This window comes from Myotis daubentonii, chromosome X, assembly GCF_963259705.1.
Source record: "Myotis daubentonii chromosome X, mMyoDau2.1, whole genome shotgun sequence".
Classification (NCBI taxonomy): Eukaryota; Metazoa; Chordata; class Mammalia; order Chiroptera; family Vespertilionidae; genus Myotis; species Myotis daubentonii.
Window position 1 is genome coordinate 117,093,546 of NC_081861.1, and position 20,593 is coordinate 117,114,138.

Genomic DNA, 20,593 nt, shown 5'->3' on the forward strand with positions numbered 1-20,593 from the left:
GAAAATGGGAACTTTGTTTCCTAAAAGAGAACAGAATCTATGGAAATGTTGCTCACAATATTTAGATTGTTGACTAATTTCTAAAGGGGAATGACATAAATTAATTCATTGAGGAGCAATAAACATTATCTTTTTAATATATTTTTATTGATTTTAAAGAGAGTAAGGGAGAGGGAGAAAGAGAGATAGAAACATAGATGAGAAATTTCAACATCAATGGGCTGCCTCCTGCACGCCCCCTGCTGAGGATCAAGCCGGAAACCCTGGCATGTGCCCTGATCAGGAATCATACTGGTTACTGCTTGGTGCAGGGATTGATGCTCAACCTCTGAGCCACACCAGCCAGGCTAAACATTATCTTTTTATTCAATAATGCATACTATGAAAATTTGGAATAAAATTAATTTAGATTATGGTATATGTAACAGCTGAATAATAATATGTTTTAACACTCTTGACTTCCCTACAAATTAATTAAAACTTGCATGAAGAACCAGACTTTAAAATCCATCCCAAATCCCACATAAATATAATTATACTATAAGAAAAATAAATATTTCTCCTTTAGATATATACATTAATTAAAGATATTCACAATGTGGTATCTCAGAAGAAATGTTCAGTGTGGGGTGAATAAACATGCTTGAGAAAAATAAAACTCAAAGAAACATTTCCCTATCCATGCCTCCTCTCTTATTTATTTCTACACCTCTCCTATGCTTCTGTCCCCAACTTTTCCTCCCTCCTTATTCATTTTTATCTCCACCTCAACCTTCGTGTTTCTCTACTATTTTTGGCATTTGTTTCCTTCCTGTGGGCTCTTGCACTTTGTCAGGTCTTATATACTATTCCTGTCCACATATTCCTCCATCCCCAGTGGCAAATACCTTGTACTTCAGCTCCCTCCAGAATCTTTTTGCTTTTCCAGTTCTCCTCCTCAGTATTTTCCTACTTTTCTGTACTCCTCTTTGTCTCATCTGTATATTTCTTTCTTTTGACTCTCTGCTGTTATGCATTTAGAAAATGGCACAGAAGGGCACTGTTCTCAGCAAATCTTTAGCACAGCCATCTGGAATACTGCCATGAAGTGGGACTAACTTGCCATTGTTCATTTTTTTTTCCATAGTGTCTGCAAACTGCCTTGCTCTGGATAGAAAGTTATCAACATCAAGGAAATCAAATGCACAAAAATCTCCTTGATTAGTTTTCCCTTAGAAATAGAGGCAGAAATGATGTTAAATGAGATATGAGGAATGACACTGTGTGAAACAAACAGTTTTCATCTTAGCCTCTTATTGGAAATGGACCCTGATATCTACTCACTTTTTGTTTTCAAATGATATGCACCTATCCATTAATTACATATTATTTTAACATTATCTTTTACATAAAAGACTCTCTTCTGGAAACTCTCATTTTGGAAACAATTTATAAAAATCTCCACAGTGTATGCTTATTTCCCCTTTCTGATCCAAACTCTAGTTATCTTAAGCTTTGTATATCTTTTAAAAATTATACTAAAATGCTTATAGTTTTTCATTCCTGTCAAAACAGATTTACCAGAGTTAGGTGAACTTAAAATATTACTGTATAAGTTAGAAAGTTGATTTGCTCTTTCCATCATGTTTGCTGCCTTTCACTACAGCAAAATTGTAAATGTAAACTTATTCCCTAGAAGAGGAGCAGGGCTGCAATTTTCAACTAATTGGGAGAAGCAGCCCTGAGTAGAGCACTGTCAGGCTGATTTGAGTCTTAAGATATGATGATGATTATTATGTCAAATGTAATCAAGAATGTGGGTCTGAACTGACTAAAGGGCTGGCTGTTTTTAATTCAGGTTCGTATACGAAATAGACCTCTGGTTCACCGGTAGTCACAGCTGGCTGTAAAATAGAGCAATTTTTAAAATGTGATTCAGTTCTCTATGGAGCTGTAGGGATCAGGGATTGGATACACGGGGGGGGGGTGGGGGGGAAATATCCTAATTATCTCCTTAAAGATTATATTTCTTTTCAGTATAACATCCTTCATCTTGAAATTTCCCTATAGCTCTGTATCAGTGGTTTTCAACCTTCTCAGATCCAATGTCATCCCTTTCTTTTCTTAGAGCAAATACTTTGTAACACCCACTTTACTATAATAAACCAAAATTTGTAGAAAATATACCCAACCCATAGACATATTTTTTAAATTATGCCCTGAGTTTAATTTTAAAAAGAAATGAGAGTCATTTATAATAAAATCATATGTATTTCAGTATGCAATTATTCTGTCAGGGTCAAACTAGAACACAAGTGAAGTTTTTAAATGATTTCACTATGAAAGTAATATCAACAAGTGCAGAGTGACACCAGTTTTTCCAAAGTGCTGAACAAATCTTGACAAAATTCTAAAAAACACAAAGTAAAATTTTCCTTGGATTTTCATGCAGTTAGCTGCATTTCTGAGAAATTCAATGTGTATGAAATCTTGACAAAAGTATTTTGTCCATATGTAAAATTGAAGAAGGTTCTAGGTTCAAATGTTAATAAACAGTATTTCCGTCTATATGAGTGCCCAGTGGTACATTCAAATGTTCTGTGGGACTTGAGACAGTTCTTCATTGTGCTCAAAATCCACCATCTCCAGCTACCCCCCATGAAATGCTAATAGCACTCTTCAATCACTGTTAATTAATTTTCCATCCTCCCTCAATTTCCAGAAAGGATATGTTGTGTGGTCCATAAAAGTGACTAAAGTTTTTTTCTAGGCAAGAACTGACCTGTGGATTAATGAATAATATTCTCTGAGAACCATAGAGTTGCCATTTTCTCAAGGCTAAATGAAATGTGCAAAGATTTACCATCTGCTAGATTGTCTAGCAGTCTTTTCAAATTCTGTGATTATCACTGCAGTTATAATCTATTTCCATCACCTTTATTGAATGGCATGGTCTCTTCAAAAAGATGATGACATCCCTACCATGGCCATATTAATTGCCTTCAAACTAGAGGTTGACAAATGCAGTTAAATTCTATATAAACATCACAGGAGATAACATAACTCCTCAAGACATTTAAAATGATGAGCGCTACTTAGGTGGAAGCTGTAAGAGAAATATGAACCTACTTCTTGAAGAGATCAACCAGGTAATTTAGTAAAACAAACACAGATGTATATACAGAGATAAATAAAACCTATAGTATCTCTAGATTTGAGGCAAAAAATAAATTTTTGCATTGAGAAATTTTAGACTGGAAGATAAGCAAAATGCATCAGTCTATTTGCATTTCATCAGAGTATTTGACAAGGCCTTTCATTATATTCTTGTGAATAAGTAGAAGAAATACTGGCTAAATGCAAGATAAACTGGATGGTTTAGAAACTATTTCATGCTTTTATACAAAGGATGTTGATGAATAGATCAGTGTCAAATACTGAAGGAAGATCCCTGGTGCTATATCACAAGGTTCTGTTCTCTTCCCTGCCACATTGGATGTTTTGGACAGAATATGAGTGGAGCTGCAGAGATGATTCCCATTCAAATTTGTGGGTAATACAAAGCAGGGACAATATGAGTACATTGGGTGACAGAGCCAAATGGGTGCCTGGACAGGATAAATTATAAGGTCCTTTCAGTACATGATATCTCCGGACCATGATCAAACTTATAGGCAATCAGAAAATTTACCAAAGTAGTTGATTAATTTTGACAGAATTTATTTATTATGCCCTCTGTTTTAGCAATGCACCTAAAAATACATTGAATTAAAATTCTTTGCAGAAATACATTTTAAAATTTCAAAAGAAAGTAGATTTTCATGTAAGAGTAGAAATTAAGTCATTGAATATTCAATGCAGCATATTGCCCAGTAAAATAGTCCACTATTTTATTTTAACTGCTAGTACAAAACTTGATGCAAGCTCCAAATATTTAATATCTACGCTTCTACAAAGCAAAACACAATTCTTGTCACAGAGTTGCTTATGCTCATTTTTAAACACCTTAGTGGTAACTGAAGAATAGTCTATTATATAATCAATTTTCTATAACAAAAAATGGTATCTAAAAATTATTTTGAGGTTCAATTGAAATAATATATATGAAAATAATGTATAAACTTTAAAATTCTATAGAAATATAAATTACCCAGTAAACTCACATCAAGAAATAACTTTGATTTGTAAGTTTTAAAGAACAATGGACTGTGTCACAAGACAAGTCTAAATAAATTTTAAAAGATTGGTATGAAAGTAAACATCAATCAAAAGAAAAACACTGAAAAACACATAGACGTGGAGGCTAAATAACATGTTACTAAATGATGAATGGGTTAATGATGAGATCAAGGAAAAAATCAAAAGATAAAATCACAGTCATTTCTCATAGCAATATTTTTCTGATATATCTCCTCAGACAAGAAAAATAAAAGAAAATATAAATGAGTGGGGCTATCAAACTAAAATGTATCGGCACAGCAAATGAAACCATTAACAAAAGGAAAAGACAACCCACTAAATGGGATAACATATTCGTCAATGATACATCTGATAAGGATTAATATGCAAAATGTATAAAGAACTTTTACAACTCAACACCAAAACAATAAGCCATCTAACTGAAAAACGGGCAAAGGCCCTGAATAGACACTTCTCCAAAGAGGACATACAGGTGACCAATAGACATATGAAAAGATGCTCAATGTCATTAATCATCAGAGAGATGAAAATTAAAACCACAATGAGATATTACCTTACACCTGTCAGAATAGCTGTCATAAATAAATCACCAACCAACAAGTGCTGGGGAAGATGTGGAGAAAAAGAGAACCCTCATGCACTGTTGGTGGGAATGCAGATTAGGTCAGTTGCAGTGGAAAGCAGTATAGTGTTTCCTCAAAAAATAAAAAATGGAACTACCTCATGCCCCATCAATTTCACTTCTTGAAATATGTCCAAAGAATCCTGAAACACTAATTCAAAAGAATATATGCATCCATATGCTCATCAGCAGTGCTATTTACAATAGCTAAGAACTGGACATAGCCCAAGTGCCCATCAGTAGATAAGTGGATTAAAAAAGCTGTGGTACAGTTACACAATGGCATACAACTTAGCCGTACAAAAGAAGGAAATCTTACCTTTAGCAACAGCATGAACAGACCTGGAGAATGTCATGCTAAATGAAATAAGCCAGCCAGAGAAAGACAAGTACCATGAGGAACGAAGAAGAATGTAGAGAGAAGAACGACCCAATCTAGCTTATCAATGTTAGGAAATATACTTTTATAGATATTAACACTGCAAGTGATCAAAACCACCTTAAGTGCTCATATTATACAAATCATTGAGAATTTATTTAGAGTGGAAATTATGTCTAACTATAAGCCTAACCCTAATCTGTTTTTATTTATCTGGAAGGCAGTATAACTGCATTTTTCTAAAGATTTTCTACAGTTCTATAAATATTCAGAATAGTAATTTGAGTCTCTGTATTTGAACCAAACCAAATATAATTAGTTACTCCCAATAATATTTTTATAAATTTCCCAAATAGTACCTTTAGGTATTGTATCAATAGAAAATATAAAGTGCATATCTTACATTAAAGAAGGGTAATCTCTTTGTTAACAATCCTAGTTAGGAATATATATAGATATATAGATATACTTGAATACTTAACCTGTTCATAATATTTTGTACATTTCTTTTATCATCTCATTTTTCTGTGATATAGTATAAAAACACAAATCAAAGGAAATGAGTAATGCAAATAATAGAAAGATTTTTTTACTGCTGTCTCCTAATATTTTCTTTTCAGAAATGCCATAATGGTTTTAGGGAAAGTATATAATTATGGTTGTTTCTCCAATGATATAGTGTACAAATCTCGATTTAAAAATATTCATAGAGTAAAAATATTAAAGTGATAGAGTATGTATTTTAAAATTTCTTACATGACTGATGATGCCTATGCCCGCTTACTATCTAAGTCCAGTTGATTCTTTTTTACTAAAAGATCTGTATCATTGAAGGAACTTTAAACAGATAGCTTCAAAGCTGTGGTTTATCTTTCGAAAACTAATCTATTTTTCGTGCAAGTGTGTTGCTTCTGCACATGTTAAAAAGTCATCCTGTGTTGTCTGGGGTGACGAAAGATGGGAATGAGTTTTCTGAGAACTAATCAGCAATACTTTGGGAACATTTAGGTCATGGTTTCCAATTAACTCTGGAGAGTTAGAGTAATTTAGTACCAGACCTCAAGAAGAGGGGATGAAAACCTCGTTAATTCCTAAGTCAGTTAACAGCAAACCAGCAAATTTGCGTTGAAAATGGATTTTTTTTTGTTTTGAAGCGAAGACCAGCTAGATCTGTCTGCAATAGTTAATGTTGGAGAATGTCTTTGCATGTGTACTTACTTGTGTATAGGTTTGTATGTGTTTCAAAGACCTTGCTTATGGTAAAGTAACAAATAGATAAATTTGTGCTCCAAAATGAAGAATATGATTCAGTGGCATAACCTTCCCTGTACTTTTCTTTCTTTTACTACAATGAATATATCAGAAGGGAACGGATACCGATGTCTATTTTCAGAGGCAGGAAAACTTCTTTTCTAAAATTCAAGATTTAGATAGTAATCTCAATTCTGCCACTTACTGGTGTGCAACCTTGAGAAAGTCATTATGGTTCTCTTAGACTCAACCTTTTCAACAGCAAAATGAAACCAGTGATAACCTGTATCATATATCTAAAAGGTTTCTTATTTTTGTGAAAATCAATTCAATTAGATGTTTAATGATCATCCCTTATTGTGTCTTAAGATAAAATAAAGCCCATCTAGATTATCTCCATTTCTTTGATAGGAAAAGGCCAAAACATGTTTCAAAAGAGATTTATCACTTACTAGCCAATTTGATATTGAAGTTCATAATGTGATGCATGAATCCAGATAAATTAGAGCCCTAATCATATTGTAACTGTAGTTAAATGTTTACCTGTCTCTTTTACCAGACTTAAATATGTTCAATGCTAAAGTCCATGTCTCATTGACTTTTTAAAAAATATATATATTTTATTGACTTTTTTACAGAGAGGAAGGGAGAGGGATAGAGAGTTAGAAACATCGATGAGAGAGAAACATCGATCAGCTGCCTCCTGCACACTCCCCACTTGGGATGTGCCCACAACCAAGGTACATGCCCTTGACCAGAATTGAACCTGGGACCCTTGAGTCCGCAGGCCGATGCTCTATCCACTGAGCCAAACCAGTTAGGGCTCATTGACTTTTATGTCACCATCACCAAGCTTAGATCCTGGCACATAATACATATGGAAAAGAAGCATGGCTGGCTCAATAAATGAGATGTTGGTAAACACGTGGAAATAAGAATGAGGTTCAGATTTAAAGATAATTTGTATAGAGGTTTAATTCATTGGGAGGAAATGAAATATCCAACTGGAAGCATACAAAGAAAACCAGAAGCAGCTTGTAGGTAGGAAAAAAATGGGAATACCTTGTGAAATAATGAAAGAATAAGTCTGAATATATTTTAAAACACTTAGAGCTATATGGCTGTTAGCTTTTAAAATTTATTTTCTGTGTTCTACCTTAGAGCCTGCATCGTTCACCCTAGGTCAATAGTTAAATTACAAGGACAGAGATTATTTCTTACTTCACAGTTCTATAACAGAGAGGAAAAGAGAAACATCCCTTTCATTGCCACAACTCTTCTGTAGCCATATTTCTAGGTAGATGTTGCCCAAGACAGATAAAGCTGAGGCAGGAAAGTTGGAATAGGGAACAAAGGCCTCAAGCTCTACCCCTCTTCTTTGCTATCTTGGCTGAAACACCACAGATAAGACTGTCACTGACTATCTGTTCCCCCAATTCCCCTCCCCAATTTATTGTAATTGGGAGGACCAAAAAGAAATTACTATCTGGAGAGGAGAGACAAGGGCAAGCCACATAGGCAGTCACCCCATCGCATCAAAAGCAGAGAACTACCCTATGCCCCCTTGCCTACATTTAATAAAAACCTTCCACCCAGACACTATTATTGGTGCATCTAGTTTTCCAAATTACCGACTCTCACTTCTTGAGTGAATACTATCGCTTCAATAAATTTACTGTGCTTTGCTAAATCTTTCTGTCATGCTTTTGAATTACTTCCTATTCCATGACAAGGACCTAGACAGGGTTGAGGCCCCCCCTTTAGACTCCCCAAGTGCTACCCAGCATCAAAGCCACAGTCTTAGATTTGTTACCAGAAAAGGAACTAATGAGATGCTAGTCCAAGCATTATTGAAGGAGTTTGTTTAGGTTCTTCCTTCTAATTAGTATAAATTACTAATAGAATTGCTGTATCCTTTCTACAAACTGCTGTATAGCCATAGGTAATAAAATTTTAGCTGCCTCTTTCAAATACAATACAAAGTTATTTACCAAAAAATCAAAGTGTAACTTATTTACTAGAAAACCCATATAGAATCATACTTGCAGATAATTTGAACTTCAGATTAACACTGGTTCTATGAGTGCCGTTTGACATTGCTAGAAAATTTTTGTTCTTAAGTCCAGGTGCTGCTAAGGTGCTCGTTCATTCTGATCTATAACAAACAAAAGGGGGGATATAATCATCCCCTAAAATTATCATAGGAAATGATAGTGGTTAAAATGCAAATAAACCAGGAAAGAAAGATTCAAAGCCTTCTATTTGGTTACTGGACAATACCAGGGCCCAGATGGAAGTGTATTATTTAGAAGAATGAATTATGTCAATTTCCCCATTTCTCACACAGAAACACCTGGAAAAATAGCCTTCTATATAAGATTGATCCTTATTTTCCTAAAAATATTGAATGTGTTTATTTCTATCTATATGTAACATATAATATATATAAAATCCTGCAATGCAGTACACTGATAAAGTATTGTCCATCTATGTAGCTAATAATGGAATATTATCTATACATGAAGCTTTTCAGCCTTATTTTGGAAAGTAGTAAATTTCCCTTTTCTCCTTTGCTTTTTATATATTAGGTTGATCACTAGAAATTGATGATAGTCAACTTAATAGAAAATCTGGAATCTTAGAGATTTATTCAGAGATACTATGATATGCATGTGTGTGCACACGCACGAGTGTCTATGTTTAGTGACAGATCTGAGTATTACTTATCTGATTGCCATGTTCATAATTAGTTCTTAAAAGGAAAATGGGGATGCTAAAGACATGTCTTCCGTGATTCTCCCCCCTTATATAGAGTTGTCTCTGGATGGGCACCTTCTTGGGCAGGTACAGGGTTGTAGCAAGCTTTATAGCTCCAGAACTTTGCCCCTCCAGTAGATTTTTACTTCTAATTGGTAATAATGCAACCAGGGATGCAGTAGCTCTTCAGACTCATTGCTGAGTGTGACAATCCTCCATCCTGTTCCCTTTTGAGACCATAATCTGTGCAAGTGGTTGTATATTTATCCACATACATATCTTAGGCAAGTGTATTTTCAAAAGCCTTAACAGTGTTACAATTCAGGTTCTTGAGAAGGTAGAGTCTTATAAAGTGATTAATATGCAGGAATTTCATTGGAAAGTGCTCCTAGAATTCACACTTGTGAAGGGGAAGAAGGAAAAGGAAGCAGAATAGGGCAGAAGGAGAAGCTGGGCTCAATGAAGCTATAACTACAACATCCATTCTCCCCTCCTGTGGTCTGCTCTCCCCTACAGAATTGTCCTGAGTTGGAACAAGGAGGCCAGGTTTTTATAGCCCACACATTAACCAATCATTGGATACAAGCTACCTCCAGCAACTTTCCCAGAAAAAGGGGCTGACAGCTCAGCACAGTGCCCACTGCACCAGTAGTTCAAGTTTGGTCTGCAGTGGCAGTGATTCTCCGGCTATAGACTATATCAGAATTACCTGGAAGGCTTGTTGAAGCACAGTTTGCTGGATGCCACACCCAGAGTTTCTGATTTAGTAGGTGTAGGGTAGAGCTTGAGAATTTACATTTCTAATAAGTTCTCAGATGATGGTCATGCTGCTGGTCTGTGGGCCACACATGGGGAACCACTGTACCATACTGCCCATGTTCACATACTGAGGATGGTATATGATGCCTTTATGAAGGGATAGAAAAACATTTTGAAGGCACCATACCATTCCATACTCCATCAAATTCTTAGCTATTTTCACACATTATAAAGCTGAAATAGCTGAGAATTAAAATTTGTTATATAAATGGTACTTAACCAATATAATAGATTATATTTATAAAGCATCATTACTATTTCTGATATCTAGTCATTGTTACTTTTAACATTCAGCCAAATTTTCTTCAGGGTCTATAATTTGATAACCTAGACAGGAATTTATAAAATAATTCATGTTTAAGACCTTTAGTTTTGTTCTAAGGCATTTTTAAAATTTCTTTATGATTCTCATAATTTTTACATTTTTATCATAGAAGCCATTTCAAGCCACATGGTTATAGAAAATTAGAAATTACAAGCTACATTCAGAGCTATTAAATGCACAAATATAGCATACATGTACCCTTGACTCGTTTCTAGTCTAGACTTGGCACAATGAAAATTTAGGAATTCAGTGTAAACGGACTGACCTCTGGAAAAAGGATGGAGCCTTAAAATTCCCACACAAGCAGGAAACAACATCTCGCCTCTGATCGAAGAGGCCTGTAAAGGGGCTCATTTGAAGAAATTTTCTGCTGTTGCTGCCACTGAATTTTTAAACATATTTTCCAAATTGGAAAATATTCAGCCTGATGTTGTCAGTATTTTGGACTGTAAGGGTATTGTTTAGGAAAATGATGCCTTACTGTCCTGAAAGAGTTACTGTCTTCCCTAAAGGCCTAATTTACAAAGCAGCAAACTCACTGGTAGGATTTGGCTGGAAATCTCATTGTCTCAGTAGAACCCTTTCATCTGATTTATGTGCATTGCGTTTCACAAAGAACTCAAAGTTATCTACTGGTTACTTTGTCTGGAAGCAGAGGGTAAGTGCTGTTTCAAGTTTAAGGACAGAAGAGGTATGATGTATCGAGTGCAGCTCATCATGAAGATGAAGCTGATAAAAAATGCACGGTGTCTAATTCTCTAAGCTTCCCTCTGCCACGAGACTTTCATACTGTCTTTTTTATTTTGTGTGAAATTGAAGTATGTTTGAAAATATGTCAATATGTAACCCTGTATTTGTCTTCTGGAATGTGACAACTTATTTCTATCCCAAATGTGGGGCTAGATATGGAGTAAGTCTTAGGGATTTCTAATGCATAAGCCAACCTAGAAATATTAGCTTGACCTGGATGAAATTACTGCTTTTGTAGCCAGAAACACTCCCACATCAGCAGTTACACGTGCTGCAACCTGTACAATTGTAACATGAAGATTCTCGTTGCTGTAGCAATGGTTCTGAATTTTTGAATCATACCAAATTAAAAGATAAATAAAAAACAGTTTGCATCTTTCTCCCTACATTGAGAGTGCGCCCGAAAACTGGAGAAGCAAGGGCCAGCAGCCCAGGGAAGCCCTGGAAGTACACGAGGTTTAACTGATTTCCCTAACCAGCACACTAAGCTACCTTTCAGCTGTGCAGTATTCAGGTTTATTTAGGAGCTGATAAATAGCTTAGTGCAATGCTGCCTTTTTTCCAATAGCTACATCCCCATAAACCTATTCTACCCTCCACCAGTTAATGCAGACAGAAGATTTTTCTCCAGTGTGAGCACCGAAATGACACTGTAGAAGACTGTATGCTCAGCAAAAACTTCACCCATGATGAATAAACAGCTCTTCCAGGGGCTTTGCTGCCGCTGGCTCGGCAGGAGTTGTTTATTGCCTGGTTTGCACATCCCATGATAAAGTTGTTGCTGAAATAAATTGCAATTTTGCATAATTATTGACAATCACATCTTAACAAGCAGTGTGTATCATAGTCAAGTGTTTTAAAATGGATTTTTTTAAAATCCATTTTCAGTGTATGTTTAATCCCAGAAAGTGTTTGTGTAGTAATCGAAGGCAAATACAGCATTGAAATAGAATACTAATTCCCTCATTGCAGACAAAATTTACCTGAATATTTTTTGTTGGGACTGTTACCACATTGGGCAATTTTCCCTCCCAAGCTATTATTATGTAGATGTTTGCTGAGGGTATGTGTGTGTGTGTGTGTGTGTGTGCGCGCAAACAATACTTTTGCATTATATATATTTTCAAGAAAGGTGAATATTTTTTTTAGATTTTTTATTTTTGGTCAGGGAATTTGGTTTATTCCCTCTAAAAGACTAGAGGAAGTGAGACAATGGGATATAGGCAGAGGAAACTAACATTTTTGAATAACTGTAATGTGTAACTAGATAACTCGTGAGGCTTTACAGACATTGTATTTCCATTCTCATCACAGCCATATGTACTGTAGATGAGAAACTAAGAAATCAGAGAGGTTAAGTAACCTTTCCTATCACACAGTTGGCAGGGGATATTGGGATTTAAACTCAGATCTGTCTGTTTTTCAGCTCTAACTTTTCCATTACACATATTTTTTTTCTTTTGGAAAATATTCTTAGTTATATGACAGGCAGGTAATGAAATATAAAGCCAACACAATAGTTAAAAGTATTAGAACACCATAGTGTTACATAAAATAATATTCTGCACAAAGCTTTCTATGAAAGAAGTTATTTTTCTACTTGTTAGTCTTTTGTTCTTTTTTCCTCCAATCCCCTTCTCTTTTTTAATTCAGCATTCAACTTTCTATTCTAGTTTTACAAAATCTTGACTTTTCTCCTGTCCTATCCAATCTTTATTTCTGCCTCAGGTGACATCAAAGATAAGCATGGTATAGGGATTTTAGGGTTCCACATATAAAGATTAGCTTAAACTTTTATAGCATATTAACATAAACTTTCAAAAAAAGTAAACTCTCAAAATTGATTAGTAAAATCTAGAAAGTTAAAGAACATTTTTGAGAGTTCATATATGAACTTTCAAAATCCAAATATCCTATATAAAAAAAGGCTAATATGCAAATTGAACGGCAGAACTGGTCGCTGTGACACGCACTGACCACCAGGGGGCAAATGTTCAATGCAGGAGCTGCCCCCTGGTGGTCAGTGCACTCCCACAGGGAGAGTGTTGCTCAGCCAGAAGCTGGGCTCACAACTGGAAAGTGCTGCAGCAGTGGCGAGAGCCTCTCCCGCCTCGGTGGCAACGCTAAGGATATCCAACTGATGGCTTAGCCATCAGTTGGACATCCCCCAAGGGCTCCCAGGCTGTGAGAGGGTGCAGGCTAGGCTGAGGGACTCCTCCCACACTCCTTAGTGCACAAATTCCATGCACTGGGCCCCTAGTATATATATACACACATATATGTATATACATATATGTATATATGTGTGTATATACAAATGTGTGTGTATATAGACACTGTTCTAGTTGTTGTTGCTTTTAAGAGGAGCTTTAGCAACAACTCACCCAGTTAATATATACAGTTTAGTCCCTTTTGCCTTGCTCTTTTTATGGGGTTCTCTGGGTGCACCATTCAGATATTTGAGAATTGCATCTGAATATTTGTTCCTTTGTAGAGTGAATGAGCGAGAGGCTGCTTTGGAAGAAACTTATAGATTACTGCAACAGTTCCCCCTGGACCTGGAGAAGTTTCTTGCCTGGCTTACAGAAGCTGAAACCACTGCCAACGTCCTACAGGATGCCACCCATAAAGAAAAGCTCCTAGAAGATTCCAAGGGAGTAAGAGAGCTGATGAAACAATGGCAAGTAAGTCAAGCATTTCTACGTTAGCACTCTTGTGAATACAATCAAACCATTCTTAGCATTTGTCCTTGTAATTGATATGCAGGCGACAAAATATTTACATGGCCTGATATATTTAAGCATCTGGGCAAGAAGGAGAGAGGCAGAGGGAGAAGGAAGAGTCATTTACTATTTCATTTAACAACCTGATCTTCAAAATAGTACATGTTTTCAACCAGAAAAAACTTGCACATAAAACCAGAGCTTTGGTCAGGGAGAAACTTTCCTCAGAGAAAGATATTAGGGGTTGGTTTATTAAATTGAAAAAGTTGCCACTTTGAGTGTTTATTTAATATTTTACAGGGAAAGCTTATGTATGAATTGTCTCTTTTATTTAGCATTGCTAACTTAATCAGTTTCCCTTCATTACTTTCAAATACATTTTGAAATGCTAATCTGGCATTTTGTAGCTTTCTTCCTAACATGATCTGTGAAAATAAAAAATGAGATGGCTAAATTTGTCATAGTTAATGATAATACAATTTTCAGACAATTGTTTTTCCTAGAAACAAAAAAAATTGCCACAAAATTACATATCATAAACTGTGAAAGCAGAAGCAGAGGGTAGTTGTGTTTAATGATGTCTTGGTGAGAATCATATTTTGCAGCTCAAGTTTATTCGCAGTACCTGATGTGATTTTCCTGAACTATGATGGAGTTTTGTTATGTATAGTTGAGTTTTCTGGCTTGACGTACAAACTTTACTATTATCGCAAATGCAATTTGGAGTGTTAGAATAATATGATCAATTTTTTGGACTAACTTCATTTGCTTCTTTGTTTCATATTTTTCAATCATGAAAAAAGAGATCATGTACCCTAGGTTGAAAAATAATTTCAAAATCAAATCATAATAAGCAAACGCTTTTCTCCTTCCCCTTTTGGTTGTTCCTTTTTTCTGTTTTGAGTTGATATTTGATCTACTTTGCTGCTCTGGTGCATAGAGTGGATGGCAGTGGCAATTTATCACTTCTTGAAGTCTTCATTCTTACTTTATCATTCTTCTCAGACCCTGCTTGCACCTCCACAGTGTGTGCTGAGTCAGTTTGATCATTTGGAGGCAGTTTGTTTAGAACAATACCTAACTTTATCTTTGCGGATATCTCCCATGACGTGAGAAAGTAAAAGCAATGCAAAGTTAGACTTTTTTTGGTCACTCTTAATAAATGGTTAGAAAATGTGATGCTGTAACTTATTTGACTTATGGCATTTCATAAATAAAAATTTCTCCTTGTAAATGCCCATAAAGCCACCCTAGAATTTTAATAAATACTATACAGATTTACATATTTTCATTAGCTATAATTAAATGTAAAACTTTAAGTGGGATTTTTAGCAGATTACTTTAAAAATAAAAATATTCTGGTAGCTCAAAATAATTTTATAACAGGAATTTAATAAAATGGCCCTTAAATTAGAGATTAAGTCTGATTGATGGCAAAGATACATCCATCTATTGCCTATACATTTTATATTTATATCTGAAGTACTATACAATGAAAGTTCATTTATAACTCCTAATCTTGAGGAACTGTAAGATTCTGTATCATTAAAGAAAAAAGTTTGCCATGTTTCCTACCTATATTGGAAGAGTGGAGAATAAAGTACATTTTGAGTTTAGAGTTGGAAATTAAGCTGAGGAAGCTTTCTTTGCTTATGCTATATTACTCATAAAAATGTATTTATTCTTAAAAGCCATATAAAACTACCTCAGAGTCCCTGAAAATTTTAAACATACTGTTTCCCCTTACTATATAGTAGGCCTAAGATTTCAACATTATTTTAAAACAGAAAATTTTCTCATTCCCTCTTAGTTAATATTGTGTTTTCTATTAATTCCAGTTGCCTGAGGTTAAAACTACATTTTATGAATAGGAAAGACTTTTATAGCCAGCTCTGATGTCACTTAGATGGCTCAATAATGGTCTTTTGATGAAATATTTAGAGGTATCATGGTAAAAACTCTAAAGTACTGAAACTCTTGATTATTGTTAATGGTACATGTCAACTGAGAGAAATGAATCAAGATACTAGAGTTTACAAGCAACAAATGGAAGTGCCAATTGTGAAAGTAAGTAAAGCCACATATCATAGGAGATTACAAGCAATTTCAGTATTTCAGCTAAATGGAAGTATTTGCAAGTATTTGCTTTTTCCCTCTGAAGACGACTTTTTAAATCTTGAACAAAAGACATTTTATATAATATCTGGAAATAAAAATGTGCAACCATTTGCCTTTTCACTTCATTTCAAGAAGCTGGTAGCGCCTAGCCAGTGTTGCTCAGTGGTTGAGTGTCGACCTATGAACCAGGAGGTCACAGTTCGATTCCCAGTCAGGGCACGTGCCCAGGTTGTGGGCTCAATCCCCAGTGTGGGACATTTCAGGAGGCAGCCGATCGATGATTCTCTCTCATCATTGATGTTTCTATCTCTCTCTTCCTCTCCCTTCCTTTCTGAAACCAGTTTTAAAAAAAGAAGCTGGTAGTATTATTATATTCATTGTTTGGTTCCTGCTGTACAGTAGTCCCCCTTTATCCAGTTTCAGTTACCTGTGGTCAGCCATGGTCCAAAAATAGTGAATGTAAATTTTCAGAAATAAATAAATCATAATTTTTAAATTGTATGCCATTCTGAGAAGCATGATGAAATCTCACTCCAACCCCACTCCCCCGCCAAGACCCCAAGATTATGAATCATTCCTTTGTCCAGCATCTCCATGCTGTAGATGCTCCCCATGCATTAGTCACTTAGTAGCCATCTAGGTGTCAGATAGACTGTCACAGTATCACAGTGCTTGTGTTCAAGTTACCCTTTTTTATTTAATACAGTGGGGTCTTGACTTACGAGTGTCCCGACTAACGAGTTTTTCGAGATACGAGCCGTCTCTCGGCCGATTTTTTGCTTTGAGTTGTGAGCTAAAATTCTGGTTATGAGCCAGCTTCAGATACCCCGCCACTAGTTGATGCAGTGAACGTCACAGTGAATGCCACAACATCAGCCCAGCATCACGTGTCTCACTTGTTCACTTTATGATTTGACATACGAGTAATTTGAGTTACGAGCTCCGTCACAGAACAAATTAAACTCGTAAGTCAAGGCCCCACTGTAATGGCTTCAAAGCGCAAGAGTGGTGATGCTGGCAATTCTGATATGCAAAAGAGAAGCCATAAAGTGCTTCCTTTGAGTGAAAAGATGAGTACTGTATGATAAGATATTTTGAGACTACATTAACATACTTTCATTAGAGTGTATTATGTAAATTGTTCTATTTTATTATTAGTTATTGTTATTAATCTCTTACTGTGCCTAATTCATAAATTAAATTTTATCCTATGTGTATAGGAAAAAACGTGGTGTATATAGAGTTTGGTATATCCACAGTTTCAGGCATCTACTGCGGCCTTGGAACATATCCTCATGGATAACAGGGTACTACTATATAGCAAAAGTAGTTCTTACATATTAAAAAAGAAATTTCCAAATGCCTAGCCAGAGCAACAGCTTTCCCAATGGATCCAATATATGTTCACCCCAAAGCAGTGATGTTTTTACTTTATATGAATGCTACTGAGTGGAGACAGGGGAGTGAAAACCTTCACAAAATATGTTTTTCTCTAATACTGTCCATCAGTTGTTCTATATATGGACACTCCAGCTCTTGCTAGAATACCTGATTCTCACTGTTGTTTGTCATCTACTTCATAGAATACTTAATCCTCCCAGCAATAATTATAATCCATGGGCTCTATAAGCATACATGTATTATGAAGCATATGTGACCTTAATGGAATTAACATGATTCATTCCACTCTGAAAGCCTTTAAAATTTCTTTTTTATATTAGAAAAATGTTATTTACTTTGTTTACTAAAAGTAAGGACACAATAGTTGTCCTTGTACTTCTGGATAATGAGAATTTTCTTCCAAGTATATTGTTATTTTTAAACTGGAATTTTAAAGCCAATATATTTTTGTAGAGTACCAAGCATATAGAGCCCTGAGATGTGATATTTTGAGATTTTTTTTTAAATTGAAAATTTATCCTTAAAATGAAGAACTATATTCATAATTGAATCAGGTTCTTCCAGTGTCTAAAACATTTCTTGCTTTGGGCCTCAGAGAAATGATAAAGATGGTCATGGTTCCAAGTTCTAACATAAAACCATAGGTAACTAACTGAAAATGAGAAGACTCTGCATCTTTGCTAATATTTCACAAGTTTCACCAATCATAACTATTTCTCTAAGCACCCCTAAGAGATAAATATAATACCAGCTTGTAAAGAGGGTATGTGGCTGTGGTATGTGGTGGGAGAGATGGTCATTAAAATGTCATAATTAGGCTTAGTGGTTGAGTGTTGATCCATATGAATCAAGAGGTCATGATTCGCTTCCCGGTCTGGGCACATGCCCGTGTTGCAGGCTCAGTCTTCCCAGTGGGGGGTGTGCAGGAGGCAGTGATGTTACTATCCCTCTCTCCCTCTCCCATCCTCTCTGAAATATATACTTTACAGTCATAATTAGGACCTTTTTCTCAACGAGAGATACTACTATGGAGCAATTAGTATTTGAGATTCCTTCATCTGTGATCTGGTTCATGGCTCAGGCCCTCTCTCTCAACTCACTCCCCACTCTGATTTCATTTGTTTTACCCATGTCTCCTCCCAACCCTCTTTGTCATTATAAAAATTATCTTCTAGGAAACAAAGCATATCCAGAGATACAAGTTTGATAAATTTTGAATTGTTTATCAGAGTACAATTACAAATTGATTAAGATATCTTAGATTTCTAATACATTCTTGAAATTGAGGAAGTAGCTTCTTCAGTATTTCTTACAAAACTCTTGGCCCACTGAATAAAATTAAGGGAAGAAAGAAGAATGCACCCTAGCCAGTTTGGTTCAGTGGATAGAGCGTTGACCTGTGGATTGAAGGGTCCTGGGTGTGATTACAGTCAAGGGCACATGCCCATGTTGCAGGCTCAATCCCCAGTAGGGGTGTGCAGGAGGCAGCCGATCAATGATTCTCATCAATGTTTCTATCTCCCTTTCCCTTCCTCTTTGAAATCAATTTTAAAAATTGTAAAAAGAGAAATAGTGAAAACATTTAAAAGTTTAGAAAATAAAAGTCAGTGAGGAAAAAAGTTTTACCATTAGCAAAGTTTTAATACAAACTCATACCATGGAAAAAGTAAAAGTATTTGGGTAATGTATCCAAGATCTTGAAAAACACTTTTGATAAGAACAGCTAGATTATTCTATTATATAAACATGGAAAATTCTATTTTCCCTTTTATTCTCACATAGCTACTGTAAAAAGTCCATACACATTCACAGAATTATACAGATCATAGTCAGGTTGAAGAACCACATGCTTGTCATCTTACTGTATTCTGTACTTTATTATGTTCCAGATTTAGACCCTGAAATTCCTGTAGATCACAGAGAGAATAAAAAAGAAATAGTGAAAATAATTAAACGTTTAAAAAAGAATCAGTGAGGGCAAATATTCAACTCTGGTGCTGTATCTCCTGTAGTAAATAAGCCTAAATACAGAGCATAAGATTCTATACATTTTTATCCAATGATCAAGAAAACAATCACTTCAATTTAATGCAATGAGTTTAGTCATTTGATTATACGAGTTATAACATTCTGAACCATGTTACCATGATCTCTTTCATATGTAAACATATTAATTGAGTGTATTACAAACTTTAGAACCTACCTTTCCGGATATTGCCATTAGAGTTAGCTATTATCTGGAATGATACATGGAAGCAATAAGTTGAATAACTTTGTAATCAATTATTGGATCCTATGACTTTATATATACAGTACAAACCAAAAGAAGATACACATAGTTAAGAAGACACTGTGCATACTGAAAAGACAATTTGATCGTCTCTAATACAATTGTGTATTCCTTACAGAGCTTTGTGAGAATCTTATATGATAACATGAGGCCCAGTGCACAAATTTCTGTACAGGTGGCGTCCCTCTGCCTGGCCGGCAATCGGGGCCAATCGGGGTTGTCTCACCCAGTCCTGATTGATTGAGCCAAAGGGGTCTGGCTTGCCATGGGGGGGGTGGGGACTGCAGGCGATTGGCCAGCCATGGGAGGTTGGCTATGGAAGCACACTGACCACCAGGAGGGAGCTCCTGCATTGAGTGTCTGCTCCCTGGTGGTAAGTGTGTGTCATAGATACTGGCCAGTCGTCTGATCATAACGGTCGCATAGGCCTCCTATATAATAAAAGCCTAACATGCTAAGTGTCCAGTTGTCCGGTCATCCATTCAAACAATCAAAGCATAATATGTTAATGATATGCTAAATCCACTCAACCGCTCACTATGACATGCACTTACCACCAGGGGGAAGACTGTCAACTGGCTGACCAGTTGCTATGACATGCACTGACCACCAGGGGGCAGATGCTCCACTGGTAGGTTAGCTTGCTGCTGGTGTCCGGCCAATTGGGACTGAACAAGATGGGCTGGACATACCCAGAAACCCTCCCACTGTCCCTCCCCAGCTGACCAACCTCCTGTGTCCCTCCCCAGCCCCAATCATGCACCAGTGGGATCCCTCGGCCTGGCCTGTGCCCTCTAGCAATCCAGGACCCCTCAGGGGATATCGGAGAGCCGGTTTTGGCCCAATTTCCGCAGTCCAGGCTGAGGGACCCCACTGGTGCACAAATTCGTGCACTGGGCCTCTAGTCCTATCTAATCAAAGAGAAACATGGTAATTAGCCATACTTCCGCTACCCTTCCCATTGGCTAATCAGGGCGAT

At 36.1% G+C, this 20,593-nt stretch overlaps 1 protein-coding gene across 5 annotated transcripts in view; it reads left to right on the forward strand.

Annotated features, from left to right (window-relative positions):
- DMD (dystrophin) overlaps window positions 1-20,593 on the forward strand; it is a 2,282,236-nt gene that overhangs the window by 1,671,015 nt on the left and 590,628 nt on the right. For all 5 annotated transcript variants that reach the window (XM_059679269.1, XM_059679268.1, XM_059679270.1 and 2 more), the window contains one exon: window positions 13,577-13,766. In XM_059679269.1, the coding sequence (XP_059535252.1) occupies window positions 13,577-13,766 (190 nt within the window). The remainder of the gene's footprint in view (window positions 1-13,576; window positions 13,767-20,593) is intronic.